We start from the raw sequence: 15,064 nt of genomic DNA on the forward strand, positions 1-15,064 counted from the left end.
AGGCATGTTTCATTATCAGGGTGAGTTCTACCAGAGAGGTCGGTTTGACGAGGAAAAGTAGTCATTGTGCTGTTTGGTGTCATGGTGTGCACCGCGCTGAACAAGGACCAAAGAAAGCGGAGAAGAAAGTTGTCTCAGGAGACTAGAAAGAACGTTATAGACAAGTCAAAGTAAAGGGTACAAGACGTCTCCACACAGCTGGAAGGTCCTGGTGCTACAGTTGTAAAGGCTATGGGGCTGTAGACGACCTCCCGAGACATGGCCGCCAGAGGAAAACCAAGGACAGGTGAGTATAATAAACTTATTTTTCTTATCTTTCAAGTCGGATCGGGGGATTATCTACAGCATTATAGAATGCTCTATATCAGCCCTGAAAGGCAGTGGCCGCAGCTTATAGCGGCCAAAACAGGTGACAGGTTCACGTTAAGTAGCGGGCACACGTGATCGCTCGTCCGCTGCTGGAAGCCGGCGGCTGCGGCTGACACTGCGCGCTACTTAATGGCAATGGATACTCACTGCCCTCCACGCACACAGTCCCAGCGTGGGGAGCACTGAGTATTCCGGCAGCTGTGCTCTGCTTGTGAGCAGCGGATGACGTCCCTGCCATGTGCTGCTTACAAGCACAAATCAGCTGCTGGCACTGGAGCAGACGCTGCGAGGGAGCGCAGGAAGGTAGGCAGGATGGTTTAAGGGTTTTTGTATGCTTTTTTGATGGGAGTCATGCACACCAGGCTAGGGATGAGGAGGCCAATCATACAAGGATAGGGATGAGGAGCCATGCAGACCAGGGTAGGGATGATGGAGCTTCGCAGACCAGGATAGGGATGAGGGGGCCATGCATACCAGGATAGGGATGAGGGGGCCATGCATACCAGGGTAGGGATGAGCGATCCATGCATACCAGGGTAGGGATGAGGGATCCATGCATACCAGGGTAGGGATGAGGGATCCATGCATACCAGGATAGGGATGAGGGGGCCATGCATACCAGGGTAGGGATGAGGGGGCCATGCATACCAGGATAGGGATGAGGGGGCCATGCATACCAGGATAGGGATGAGGGGGCCATGCATACCAGGATAGGGATGAGGGGGCCATGCATACCAGAATAGGGATGAGGGGGCCATGCATACCAGGATAGGGATGAGGGGGCCATGCATACAAGGATAGGGATGAGGGGGGCATGCATACCAGGATAGGCATGAGGGGGCCATGCATACCAGAATAGGGATGAGGGGGCCATGCATACCAGGATAGGGATGAGGGGGCCATGCATACCAGGATAGGGATGAGGGGGCCATGCATACCAGGATAGGGATGAGGGGGCCATGCATACCAGGGTAGGGATGAGGAACCATGCATACCAGTATAGGGAAGAGGGGGCCATGCATACCAGGGTAAGGATGAGGGATCCATGCATACCAGGGTAGGGATGAGGGATCCATGCATTCCAGGGTAGGGATGAGGGGGCCATGCATACCAGGATAGGGATGAGGGATCCATGCATTCCAGGGTAGGGATGAGGGGGCCATGCATACCAGGGTAGGGATGAGGGGGCCATGCATACCAGGGTAGGGATGAGGGATCCATGCATACCAGGGTAGGGATGAGGGATCCATGCATACCAGGGTAGGGATGAGGGGGCTATGCATACCAGGATAGGGATGAGGGGGCCATGCATACCAGGATAGGGATGAGGGGGCCATGCATACCAGAGTAGGGATGAGGGATCCATGCATACCAGGATAGGGATGAGGGATCCATGCATACCAGGATAGGGATGAGGGGGCCATGCATACCAGGGTAGGGATGAGGGATCCATGCATACCAGGGTAGGGATGAGGGATCCATGCATACCAGGGTAGGGATGAGGGGGCTATGCATACCAGGATAGGGATGAGGGGGCCATGCATACCAGGATAGGGATGAGGGGGCCATGCATACCAGAGTAGGGATGAGGGATCCATGCATACCAGGGTAGGGATGAGGGATCCATGCATACCAGGGTAGTTATGAGGGATCCATGCATACCAGGGTAGGGATGAGGGATCCATGCATACCAGGGTAGGGATGAGGGGGCAATGTGTATCAGGATGAAGAGGAGGAGGGATCCATGCATACCAGGGTAGGGATGAGGGGGCCATGCATACCAGGATGAAGAGGAGGAGGGGGCCATGCATACCAGGGTAGGGAAGAGGGGGCCATGCATACCAGGATAGGGATGAGGGGGCCATGCATACCAGGATGGGGGTGAGGGGACCATATATACCAGGATAGGGATGAGGGGGCCATGCATACCAGGATGGGGAGGAGGGGGCCATGCATACCAGGGTAGGGAGGAGGGGGCCATGCATACCAGGATGGGGATGAGGGGCCCATATATACCAGGATAGGGATGAGGGGGCCATGCATACCAGGATGGGGATGAGGGGCCCATATATACCAGGATAGGGATGAGGGGCCCATATATACCAGGATAGGGATGAGGGGCCCATATATACCAGGATAGGGATGAGGGGGCCATGCATACCAGGATAAAGATGAGAGGGCCATGCATACCAGGGTAGGGATGAGGGATCCATGCATACCAGGGTAGGGATGAGGGGGGCCATGCATACCAGGATAAAGATGAGAGGGCCATGCATACCAGGGTAGGGATGAGGAACCATGCATACCAGGATGGGGAAGAGGGGGCCATGCATACCAGGATAGGGATGAGGAACCATGCATACCAGGATGGGGATGAGGGGGCCATGCATACCAGGATAGGGATGAGGAACCATGCATACCAGTATAGGGATGAGGGGGCCATGCATACCAGTATAGGGATGAGGGGGCCATGTATACCAGGGTAGGGATGAGGGATCCATGCATACCAAGATAGGGATGAGGGATCCATGCATACCAGGGTAGGGATGAGGGGGCCATGCATACCAGGATAAAGATGAGAGGGCCATGCATACCAGGGTAGGGATGAGGGGGCCATGCATACCAGGGTAGGGATGAGGAGGCCATGCATACCAGGATAGGGATGAGGGGGCCATGCATACCAGGATAGTGAGGAGGGCGATAATTCCTGCCAGGATGGGGGTGAGGGAAGCGTGCATACCAGGATGGGGTTGAGGGGATCATGCATACCAGGATGGGGTTGAGGGGATCATGCATACCAGGGTAGGGATGAGGAGACATGCATACCAGAATGGGGATGTGGGGAGCGTGCATACCAAGATGGGGTGGCACACCCGGCTTATACTCGAGTCAATGTTTTCGCAGTTTCTAGAAATCCCATGTCCACTATGAGTGCACAGACGCCCTCAGCTCACCCGTGGAGACGGACTTGTGGCGCGTCTTTCCAGACTGCAGCATGTCTAGAGATAAATTTCACCCATACAATGTATTTGGACGTGGTGACTCCGCACGGTTCAATGAACACAGAGAATTCACTTGCGGCAGCGCTTTGGACATAGTGGACATGTGCTGCGTCCAAAGCGCTGCCAATCACTGAACGTGGGAACCTACCCTAAAGAGGCCGGGAAAGAAGCATCGGGCGACTTCAGTATTGCCGATCTCTCATTTACTGGCCTGAACTCTGCGCATGTAACTACAACCCACACGATTCTGTGTGATGGGGCAATGTGTCAGCATTTGGGGCCCTGGTAGTACGCATCTAACCTTCTGACATGTTCAGCTCCCTGCAATTAATGGCACTTTAAAGATAATGATTACCTTGCATCGTCTGCCACTTTCCCAGAAACGGCCCCACACTTCCTGACAGATGGCATTTCTGAGCCCAAGGTCCATTATCGCCTGCAGGAGAAGCGTGTGATATGGAGTCAGGGAACACCGATGCCGTGCCCAAGGGTCAGCAAAAGCGTACCGGTAAACCAGACGAGGGTGTTCCCGTCACTGCAGGCCCGAATATTGCCCACCAGCTGGTCCATCTCCCGCAGACTCTCCTCATAGGGTCCACGGTCAGGGCTCACACGGGCAGGTGATAGCGGCACATGCATATGTGCCAGAGCCACATAGAGGAAGAATGGGCGCCCTGCACGCCTGCAGAAGAGACAAGCAGAGGGCACAGTGAGCCGCCACCAGGCAGAACGAGATGGGTGCACGGAATTACACCACACGGGGTGGATACGGGGGCAGCACAGCATGGCAGGTACTCCAGACTATGGGCACCTACTGTCACTCACTGCGGAGGGATGTAATGCCCCCCCCAGTGATAGACTACCCTGCTGACATGTACCGTGGGCAGGAGCGGTATTGAGCAGTGATGGGTGAGCAGTCATCCAGCTCACATTCGAAGATTCAGTGTCACTTTTCCCCCCTGTTCTGGCAAGGATTCCTGGAGATTGGGCTCTGATGAGGACACAGACTGGCAGCCACTTCTAACCTGGCATTCATCAAGAAGGTCACTGCCTGGTAGGAGTATCGTGTGGACAAGCTGCTTAGGTTGAGCGGCTGCTCCAGGATGGCAGCGTTCTCCATCAGGGGTAGGGCCAGCTTTGTAGAGCATCCTCCGTCCGGCCTGGAGACAGGAAAGTACAGGGTGATACCGCGCACACACACATTGGGGGTCTTTGGATGATCGTGTGATTACCGGTGAGGGGACCCGGCACGCTGGGGGCAGGGTTCACATGCAGGGAGGTCGTATCCTGGGGAGTCAGTGCAGCCCATGTCATTGCTATAAGGAATTCCATAGTAATAGTCAAAACCTGAAACGAGAAGCGCAGAGGGATCAGGCCCCTCGCCAGCCCTCCAGTCTTCTGCCAGCCGGCCACTCACCACGTCTATTGGGGTGAAAACTTCCATGGTGGCCCAGATGCCATTTACCTGCAAGAGAGAAATGAGAGCAGACAGATGGGGGTGACAGTAGTCCTAATGTCACACCCGGTCTGACAAGTTGACGTACCTACAAGGCCAGTCATGTATCCGCATGGTTTTAAAGCCTCAGCCAGAGTGGTTTCATTGATGGGAAGGCCCCCCACTGATGTGGTTGCAAAGTTGTGGGTGACCCCGTTACGGAGTCCTAATCTTCCAGTGAGCAGCGATGCTCGGGACGGGGAACATGTGGAGGCTGCAGAGTGGAAATCAGTAAGCCTACAAGACACAAGGAAGAAGCAGGTGGGAGCCGTCACTTCCAGGCCTGGACCCAGTGACAAGCAGAAAAGAGGTGTGAAGAGAATATGTGGTCACCCCCGAGCACGGAGCAGGGTGTGCGCTCAACATCAGCGAGCAGCATCGGCATCCAAGAGAGGCGACCATAGAAGAGTGACCTACTCCAGTCTCTTGCCCATCACTGCTCCAGAACCAGCTCGCTTCCTGCCCCATCACCGCTCCAGTCCTCAGACCCAGCTCACCATCCAGCCGCATCACCACTCCAGTCCCCGGACCCAGCTCGCCTCCAGCCTCATCACCCCTCCAGTCCCCGGACCCAGCTCGCCTCCAGCCTCATCACCCTTCCAGTCCCTGGACCAAGCTCACCATCCAGCCCCATCACCGCTCCAGTCCCCGGACCAAGCTCGCCTCCAGCCTCATCACCCCTCCAGTCCCCGGACCCAGCTCGCCTCCAGCCTCATCACCCTTCCAGTCCCTGGACCCAGCTCACCATCCAGCCCCATCACCGCTCCAGTCCCCGGACCCAGCTCACCATCCAGGCCCATCACCGCTCCTGTCCCTGGAACCAGCTCACCATCCAGCCCCATCACCGCTCCTGTCCCTAGAACCAGCTCACCATCAAGCCCCATCACTGCTCCAGTCCCCGGACGCAACTCACCATCCAACCCCATTACCGCTCCAGTCCCTGGACCCGGCTCACCATCCAGCCCCACCACCGCTCCAGTCCCCGGACCCAGCTCACCATCCAGCCCCATCACCGCTCCAGTCCCCGGACCCAGCTCACCATCCAGGCCCATCACCGCTCCAGTCCCTGGACCCGGCTCACCATCCAGCCCCATCACCGCTCCAGTCCCCGGACCCAGCTCACCATCCAGCCCCATCACCGCTCCAGTCCCCGGACTCAGCTCACCATCCAGGCCCATCACCGCTCCAGTCCCCGGACCCAGCTCACCATCCAGCCCCATCACCTCTCCAGTCCCCGGACCCAGCTCACCATCCAGGCCCATCACCGCTCCAGTGCCGGACCCAGCTCACCATCCAGCCCCATCACTCCAGTCCCTGGAACCAGCTCAACTCCAGACCCATCATCGCCCCAGTCCTGGGAACCTGATCACCTCTAGTCCCAGGACCCAGCTCACCATCCAACCCCATCACCGCTCCAGCCCTATCACCGCTCCAGTCCCCGGACCCAGCTCACCATCCAGCCCCATCACCACTCCAGTCCCCAGACCCAGCCCAATCACCGCTTCAGTCCCCAGACCCAGCTCTCCATCCAGCCTAATCACCGCTCCAGTCCCAGGACCCAGCTCACCATCAGCCGTATCACTGCTCCAGTCCCCGGACCCAGCTCGCCTCCAGCCTCATCACCCTTCCAGTCCCTGGACCCAGCTCAGCATCCAGCCCCAACACCGCTCCAGGCCCCGGACGAAGCTCGCCTCCAGCTTCATCACCCCTCCAGTCCCCGGACCCAGCTCGCCTCCAGCCTCATCACCCTTCCAGTCCCTGGACCCAGCTCACCATCCAGGCCCATCACCGCTCCAGTCCCCGGACCCAGCTCGCCATCCAGCCGCATCACTCCAGTCCCTGGACCCAGCTCAGCATCCAGCCCCAACACCGCTCCAGGCCCCGGACCAAGCTCGCCTCCAGCTTCATCACCCCTCCAGTCCCCGGACCCAGCTCGCCTCCAGCCTCATCACCCTTCCAGTCCCTGGACCCAGCTCACCATCCAGGCCCATTACCGCTCCAGTCCCTGGACCCAGCTCGCCATCCAGCCGCATCACAGCTCCAGTCCCCGGACCCAGCTCACCATCCAGCCCCATCACCACTCCAGTCCCCGGACCCAGCTCACCATCCAGGCCCATCACCGCACCAGTGCCGGACCCAGCTCACCATCCAGCCCCATCACTCCAGTCCCTGGAACCAGCTCACCATCAAGCCCCATCAGTGCTCCAGTCCCTGGACCCAACTCACCATCCAGCCCCATCACCGCTCCAGTCCCTGGAACCAGCTCAACTCCAGACCCATCATCGCTCCAGTCCCAGGAACCTGATCACCTCTAGTCCCAGGACCCAGCTCACCATCCTACCCCATCACCGCTCCAGTCCCCGGACCCAGCTCACCATCCAGCCGCATCACCGCTCCAGTCCCCGGACCCAGCTCGCCTCCAGCCTCATCACCCCTCCAGTCCCCGGACCCAGCTCGCCTCCAGCCTCATCACCCTTCCAGTCCCTGGACCCAGCTCACCATCCAGCCCCATCAATACTCCAGTCCCCGGACCCAGCTCACCATCCAGGCCCATCACTACTCCAGTCCCCGGACCCAGCTCACCATCCAGCCCCATCACTACTCCAGTCCCCGGACCCAGCTCACCATCCAGGCCCATCACCGCTCCAGTGCCGGACCCAGCTCACCATCCAGCCCCATCACTCCAGTCCCTGGAACCAGCTCACCATCAAGCCCCATCAGTGCTCCAGTCCCTGGACCCAACTCACCATCCAGCCCCATCACCGCTCCAGTCCCTGGACCTTAGCACATTACATTACTACAGAGTTACAATAACTTGTCCAGTCATTTTTTGATTGTCTCTTTCTATTGCTCCCACTGTACTGTCTGTATTATATGGAGCTTCATTAATAGCTTGATTGATTTATATTAAGTGCCATTATATTCTGCAGCCAGCGGTTTACATGCTGACTAGACTGTTTTTAATTGTTTTTAACGAGTTGTGTTTTTTGCTGCTTTTGTGCAAAAAATAAAAATTTATATTTTCTCATAATTGCCTCATGCGTGGTGATCCCACATATATGCAGAGTCTGTTTTCTTTTTCTGTTTATTAGTCCCTGGACCTGGCTCACCATCCAGCCCCATCACCGCTCCAGTCCCTGGAACCAGCTCAACTCCAGACCCATCATCGCTCCAGTCCCGGGAACCTGATCACCTCTAGTCCCAGGACCCAGCTCAACATCCAACCCCATCACCGCTCCAGTCCCTGGACCCAGCTCACCATCCAGCCCCATCACCACTCCAGTCCCCAGACCCAGCCCAATCACCGCTCCAGTCCCCGGACCCAGCTCACAATCCAGCCCCATCACCGCTCCAGTCCCTGGACCCAGCTCAGCATCCAGCCCCATCACTGCTTCAGTCCCATGAATCTGATCGCCTCCAGCCTCATCACCCCTCCAGTCCCCGAACCCATCACCGCTCCAGTCCCTGGACCCAGCTCGCCTCCAGCCCCATCACCACTCCAGTCCCCGGACCCAGCTCACCATCCAGCCCCATCACCTCTTCAGTCCCCGGACCCAGTTCACCATCCAGCACCAACTCCGCTCCAGTCCCTGGACCCAGCTCGCCTACAGCCTCATCACCGCTGCAGTCCCTGGACCCAGCTCGCCTACAGTCCCATCACCGCTCCAGTCCATGGACCCAGCTCAGCATCCAGCCCCATTACCGCTCCAGTCCCTGGACCCAGCTTGCCTCCAGCCCCATCACCCCTCCAGTCCCTGGACCCAGCTCACCATCCAGCCTCATTACTCTTCCAGTCCCCGGACCCAGCTCGCCTCCAGCCTCATCACCCCTCCAGTCCCTGCAACCAGCTCGCTTCCAGCCCCATCACCGCTCCATTCCTCGGAACCAGCTCGCCTCTAGTCCCATCACCCCCCCAGTCCCCAGACTCAGCTCGCCTCCAGCCCCATCACCCCTTCAGTCCCTGGACCCAGCTCACCTCCAGCCTCATCACCCCTCCAGTCCCTGCAACCAGCTCACCTCCAGCCCCATCACCCCTTCAGTCCCTGGACCCAGCTCGCCTCCAGCCCCATCACCCCTTCAGTCCCTGGACCCAACTCGCCTCCAGCCCCATCACCGCTCCAGTCCCCCGACCCAGATAGCCTCCAGCCCCATCACCCCTCCAGTCCCCGGACCCAGCTTGCCTTCAGCCCCATCACCCCTCCAGTCCCCGGACTCAGCTTGCCTCCAGCCCCATCACCCCTCCAGTCCCCGGACCCAGCTCACCATCCAGCCCCATCATCGCTCCAGTCCCCGTATCCAGCTCGTCTACAGCCTTATCACCGCTCCAGTCCCTGGACCCAGCTCGCCTACAGCCCCATCACGGACCCAGCTCAGCATCCAGCCCCATCACCGCTCCAGTCCCTTGATCCAGCTCAGCATCCAGCCCCATCACCGCTCCAGTCCCTGGACCCAGCTCGCCTCTAGCCCCATCATTGCTCCAGTCCCCAGACCCAGCTCGCCTCCAGCCTCATCACTGCTCCAGTCCCCGGACCACGCTTCCCGTCCAGCCTCATCATTGCTCCAGTGCCCGGACCTAGCTTCCCATCCAGCCTCATCATTGCTTCAGTGCCCGGACCCAGCTTCCCATCGAGCCCCATCATTGCTCCAGTCCCCAGTCCCAGCTTGCCTCCAGCCTCATCACCCCTCCAGTCCCTGCAACCAGCTCGCTTCCAGCCCCATCACCGCTCCAGTCCCCGTACCCAGATCCCCATCCAGCCCCATCACCGCTCTAGTCCCCAAACCCAGCTTACCTCGTGCCTCATCACCCCTCCAGTCCCTGCAACCAGCTCACCTCCATCCCCATCACCGCTCCAGTCCCCCGGACCCAGTTCGCCTCCAGCCCCATCACCGCTCCAGTCCCCGGACCCAGCTCGCTTCCAGCCTCATCACCTCTCCTGTCCCCAGACCAGCTCGCCCCCAGCCTCATCACCCCTCCAGTCCCTGCAACCAGCTCGCTTCCAGCCTCATCACCGCTCCAGTACCCAGACCAGCTCGCCCCCAGCCTCATCACCCCTCCAGTCCCTGCAACCAGCTCGCTTCCAGCCTCATCACCGCTCCAGTACCCAGACCCAGCTCGCCTCCAGCCTCATCACCCCTCCAGTGCCTGCAACCAGTTCGCTTCCAGCCCCATCACCGCTCCAATCCCTGGTCCCAGCTCGCCACCAGCCCCATCACCGCTCCAGTCCCCGGACCCAGCTCTCCTCCAGCCCCATCACCCCTCCAGTCCCCGGACCCAGATAGCCTCCAGCCCCATCACCCCTCCAGTCCCCGGACCCAGCTTGTCTCCAGCCCCATCACCCCTCCAGTCCCCGGACCCAGATCGCCTCCAGCCAAATCACCCCTCCAGTCCCTGCAACCAGTTCGCCTCCTGGCCCATCACTGCTCCAGTCCCTGGACCCAGCTCACCATCCAGCCCCATCACCGCTCCAGTCCCCGGACCCAGCTCGCCTCCGGCCCCATCACCCCTCCAGTCACCGGACAATTGGTAGAGAAAGGCTTTTTCAATCTATGTAACTACAGTTCTGGCAACAATTAAGAGACCACTTTCAAATGTTCAGTTTGTCTGACTTTTCTCTTTATATGTTTGAGTAAAATATAAATTGCTCTTCTGACAACATGTCTTTGAATTTCTAAGCAATAAGTTTTGTACTTTTTTCTGAAACAGAAAAATGGTCAAAATTAAAAAAAACAAAAAACCCAGTGCTTTCAGACCTCATATAATGCAGAAAGAAAACAAGTTCATAATCATTTAGAAACAACAATCCTAATGTTTTACCTCAGGAAGAGTTCAGAAATCAATATTTTGCGAAATAACCCTGATATCTAATCACAGCTTTCATGCGTCTTGGCTGCTTTCCACCAGTCTTTCACACTGCTTCTGGTGCAAAAATGTAAGCAGTTCTTTGTCTGGTGGCTTGTGACTATCCATCATCCTCTTGATTACATTCCAGAGGTTTTCAATGGGGTTCAGGTCTGGAGATTGGGCTGGCCATGACAGGGATTTGCCAGAGCTGTATGTAATGCAGCTCCCCAGCACCGCTGCAGTCACCAGACGGAGCTCCCCATCCAGCCTCATCACCAATCCTGTCCCGGACCCAGCTCGCCTCCAGCCTCACCATTACTCCAGTCCCCAGAACCTGATTGCCTCCAGCCCAATCACTGCTCCAGTCCTCAGAACCTGATTGCCTCCAGCCTCATCACCAATCCTGTCCCGGACCCAGCTCGCCTCCAGCCTCACCATTACTCCAGTCCCCAGAACCTGATTGCCTCCAGCCCAATCACTGCTCCAGTCCCCAGAACCTGATTGCCTCCAGCCCCATCACCGCTCCAGTCCCTGGACCCTGATCGCCTCCAGCCCCATCACCGCTCCAGTCCCCAGAACCTGATTGCCTCCAGCCCCATCACCGCTCCAGTCCCTGGACCCTGATTGCCTCCAGCCCCATCACCGCTCCAGTCCCCAGAACCTGATTGCCTCCAGCCCCATCACCGCTCCAGTCCCTGGACCCTGATCGCCTCCAGCCCCATCACCGCTCCAGTCCCCAGAACCTGATTGCCTCCAGCCCAATCACTGCTCCAGTCCTCAGAACCTGATTGCCTCCAGCCCCATCACCGCTCCAGTCCCTGGACCCTGATCGCCTCCAGCCCCATCACCGCTCCTGTCCCCAGAACCTGATTGCCTCCAGCCCCATCACCGCTCCAGTCCCCAGAACCTGATTGCCTCCAGCCCCATCACCGCTCCAGTCCCCGGAACCTGATCGCCTCCAACCACATCACCGCTCCAGTCCCTGGACCTCGCTTCCCAAACAACCCCATCTCCCCTCCAGTCCCCAGTGCACAAAGCCCTTAGCACAACTAAACCCGTGGTGCTCAAATAGGATCCCAATCCGTATAAGGTTGTGTATAAACTTGGCACACACTATAGATCCGGTGAAAATGATTTAATAAGGTGCAGTACATACAATAGACGTTTCGGTCACAACGACCTTCATCAATGTACTGAAAAATAAATAAAATGAACCAACGTATATACAATGAAAGTTAATCTGGGAACATTGTAACACAATGCCACATCACATCGTAATCATGATAGCCAATAAATCATATAATTGTAAGCAGAGTCTCCAACAACATGGGCAACCAATTGTCATAATAAGATAATAGAGAACATACCTAGCGTAATTAACTGTGAAATGGGCCTATAGGGCAAAATGTCCCGAAAGAAAAGGATATGCAAATAGTGCAAGTGGTAAATATACTGGCGTTCAGTGTGCGTGTCCACGAAAAAAGACGCCGTACATACCGCTGAACAGAGATGCAGCACTTGAGGATGATATATCTGTGGGGTGAGAGACACCGTGCAATGAATACACAGAAAACGGGCCGCTGGGTGAACGGTATGGTTATGGGAAATAATAGCTAAAGGCTTACCAATCCGGTTAGAGAGGAGGGTGAGAGGAGCGTGTGAGGAGAGGACGCGGTATCCACCGCTTGTCATATGTGCTACGGAGTGTTTCCCGGCTATTATTTATATAGAAAAGCAAGATGGTGGCCTACAGGAAGTAGTTGGTTGCCCATGTTGTTGGAGACTCTGCTTACAATTGCAAGATTTATTGGCTATCATGATTATGATGTGATGTGGCATTACTTTCTTGTGTTACAATGTTCCCAGATTAACTTTCATTGTATATGCTTTGCTTCATTTTATTTATTTTTCAGTACATTGATGAAGGTCGTTGTGACCGAAACGTCTACTGTATGTACTGCACCTTATTAAATCATTTTCACCGGATCTATAGTGTGTGTGCCAAGTTTATTCACAACCCTCCAGTCCCCAGACCCAGCTCGCCTCCAGCCTCATCACTACTCCAGTCCCTGGACAAAGCTTCCCATCCAGCCTCATCATTGCTCCAGTACCCGAACCCAGCTCGCCTCCAGCCTCATCACCCCTCCAGTCCCCGGACCTAGCTCTCCATCCAGCCAAATCACAGCTCCAGTCTCCGGACCCAGCTCTCCATCCAGTCAAATCACCCCTCTAGTCCCTGGACCCAGCTCGCCTCCAGCCCCATCACCGCTCCACTCCCCGGACAATTGGTGGAGAAAGGCTGAACTCTGTGGACCTAAGTCTTTTTTCAATCTATGTAACTATGTAATGCAGCTCCCCAGCACCGCTTCAGTCCTCAGACCCAGCTCTCCATCCGTCCCATCACCGCTCCAGTCCCGCACCCAGCTCACCTCCAGCCCAATCACCACTCCAAGCCCTGGACCCAGCTCGCCTCCAGCCCCATCACCCCTCCAAGCCCTGGACCCAGCTCGCCTCCAGCCTCATCATTGCTCCAGTCCTTTGACCCAGATTCCCATCCAGCCTCATCATTGCTCCAGTCCCTGGACCCAGCTTCCCATCCAGCCCCATCATTGCTTCAGTCCCATCACCGCTTCAGCCCCAGCTCCCTTCCTGCTCTATGACCGCTGCAGACAACTGATCCAGCTCTCCTCTAGACCTATCATTGTTCCAGACACAGCTTCACTCCAGCTCTGTCACATTTTCAGACCAAGCAACCCTCCAGCCCCGTGACTGCTTCAGTCCCCTAACCTAGATGTCCTACAAGCCCATCACCGCTTCAGCCCCAGCTCCCTTCCTTCCCCATGACTGCTCCAGACAACTGATCCAGCTTCCCTCTAGATCCATCATTGTTCCAGACCCCAGACACAGCTTCACTCCAGCTGTTACCGTTTCAGACCCAGCAACCCTCCAGCCCCATCACTGCTTCAGTCCCCTAACCCAGATGCCCTAGAAGCCCATCACCGCTTCAGCCCCAGCTCCCTTCCTTCCCCATGATTGCTCCAGACAACTGATCCAGCTTCCCTCTAGACCCATCATTGTTCCAGACCCCAGACACAGCTTCACTCGAGCCCTGTCACCGTTCCAGACCCAGCAACCCTCCAGCCCTATCACCACTTCAGTCATCAAACTTAGCTCCTCTCTAGACCCATCACCGTCCTAGACCCCAGACAGCCTCCACTCAAGCCCTCTCATCCCTCCAGACTCTGACCCCACTCCACTCCCATCACCATGCCAGACCCCGGCACACACTCAACTCCAGACCCTGTTCACCTCCAGAACCCAAGGCCTGCACAGTAGAACATTCTCGTCACTGGAGAACAACATATTCTTTGACATTTACCTCAACCCCTCGAGGGCCAGCTTGTCCAGGTTGGGAGTATGTGACTGCCCTGCAGCAAGATTTGCCCCCAGATCCCCCCACCCCATGTCATCTGCTAGGATAATTATAAAGTTGGGCTTCTTGTCATTGCTCTGTTGTTGGCAGGCACTGGATTCCAAGAACCAGATGAAACCAATACAAAATGCAGCCATGACATAACTGGGGAGCAAGGTTGTTGTGGCCATGGTGGACAGACGCTAGTTGTGATGTTTTGGGGATCATGGATGGGAAGATCATCAGAACTTGAGTCTCGCAGCTTCAATGCCTAGAAAACACAGGAAAGATGGATGAGAGGCAGAGAATCGGAATACAAAGTGGCCATGAACATGCTGACTGGGGGGCAGATGGATGACAGGCAGTAAGGTAGAGGCTTAGGGTGCCAGGTGTCATCTATGGATCTCCACTGACTCTGGTGATGTCTGCTCCTCCCATGTCACAGTATGAAGGTCACTACTCAGGGGTCAATCACAGATCATGGCATTTCTCTGCTACAAAGGTTAGATGCCACCATATTGGATGTCACCTGTGAGCTATAGTCTCACTTTATGACAGACCTAAAGGATAATTCACAATTATCAGGCGTCTGCACTGCCTTCCTCATGAGAAAAACACTGTGCATCCCTCCCAACCTGCAAGAGCACTGAGCATCCCCCCAACCTACAAGAGCACTGTGCATCCCCCCTACCTGCAAGAGCACTGCGCATCCCCCAACTTACAAGAGCACTGCACATCCCCCCACCTGCAAGAGCACTGCGCATCCCACCAACCTACAAGAGCACTGCGCATCCCCCAACCTACAAGAGCACTGCGCATCCCCCACCTACAAGAGCACTGCGCATCCCCCAACCTACAAGAGCACTGCGCATCCCCCTACCTGCAAGAGCACTGCGCATCCCCCACCTACAAGAGCACTGCGCATCCCCCAACCTGCAAGAGCA

At 56.7% G+C, this 15,064-nt stretch overlaps 2 protein-coding genes across 3 annotated transcripts in view; one reads left to right on the plus strand and one right to left on the minus strand.

Annotated features, from left to right (window-relative positions):
* The window catches only part of ARSG (arylsulfatase G), a 51,363-nt gene that overhangs the window by 23,442 nt on the left and 12,857 nt on the right, over positions 1-15,064 (minus strand). The window contains exons 2-8 of one of the 2 annotated variants that reach the window (XM_073564826.1): positions 14,088-14,391; positions 4,916-5,103; positions 4,789-4,836; positions 4,604-4,718; positions 4,397-4,531; positions 3,878-4,053; positions 3,727-3,807 (exon numbers count right to left, since the gene is read on the minus strand). In XM_073564826.1, coding sequence (XP_073420927.1) covers positions 3,727-3,807; positions 3,878-4,053; positions 4,397-4,531; positions 4,604-4,718; positions 4,789-4,836; positions 4,916-5,103; positions 14,088-14,311 — 967 coding nt within the window. In that variant the 5' untranslated portion in view covers positions 14,312-14,391. The remainder of the gene's footprint in view (positions 1-3,726; positions 3,808-3,877; positions 4,054-4,396; positions 4,532-4,603; positions 4,719-4,788; positions 4,837-4,915; positions 5,104-14,087; positions 14,392-15,064) is intronic. The other variant, XM_073564827.1, reaches the window with a different exon arrangement.
* Positions 5,190-11,852, plus strand: LOC141078037 (uncharacterized). Its single transcript, XM_073564844.1, has 2 exons — positions 5,190-5,219; positions 8,066-11,852. The coding sequence occupies exons 1-2, from the start codon at positions 5,190-5,192 to the stop codon at positions 10,439-10,441; spliced, it is 2,406 nt and encodes an 801-aa protein (XP_073420945.1). The 3' UTR covers positions 10,442-11,852.

Source organism: Dendrobates tinctorius, unplaced genomic scaffold (assembly GCF_039654945.1).
Source record: "Dendrobates tinctorius isolate UK_male_01 unplaced genomic scaffold, ASM3965494v1 ptg000491l, whole genome shotgun sequence".
NCBI lineage: Eukaryota > Metazoa > Chordata > Amphibia > Anura > Dendrobatidae > Dendrobates > Dendrobates tinctorius.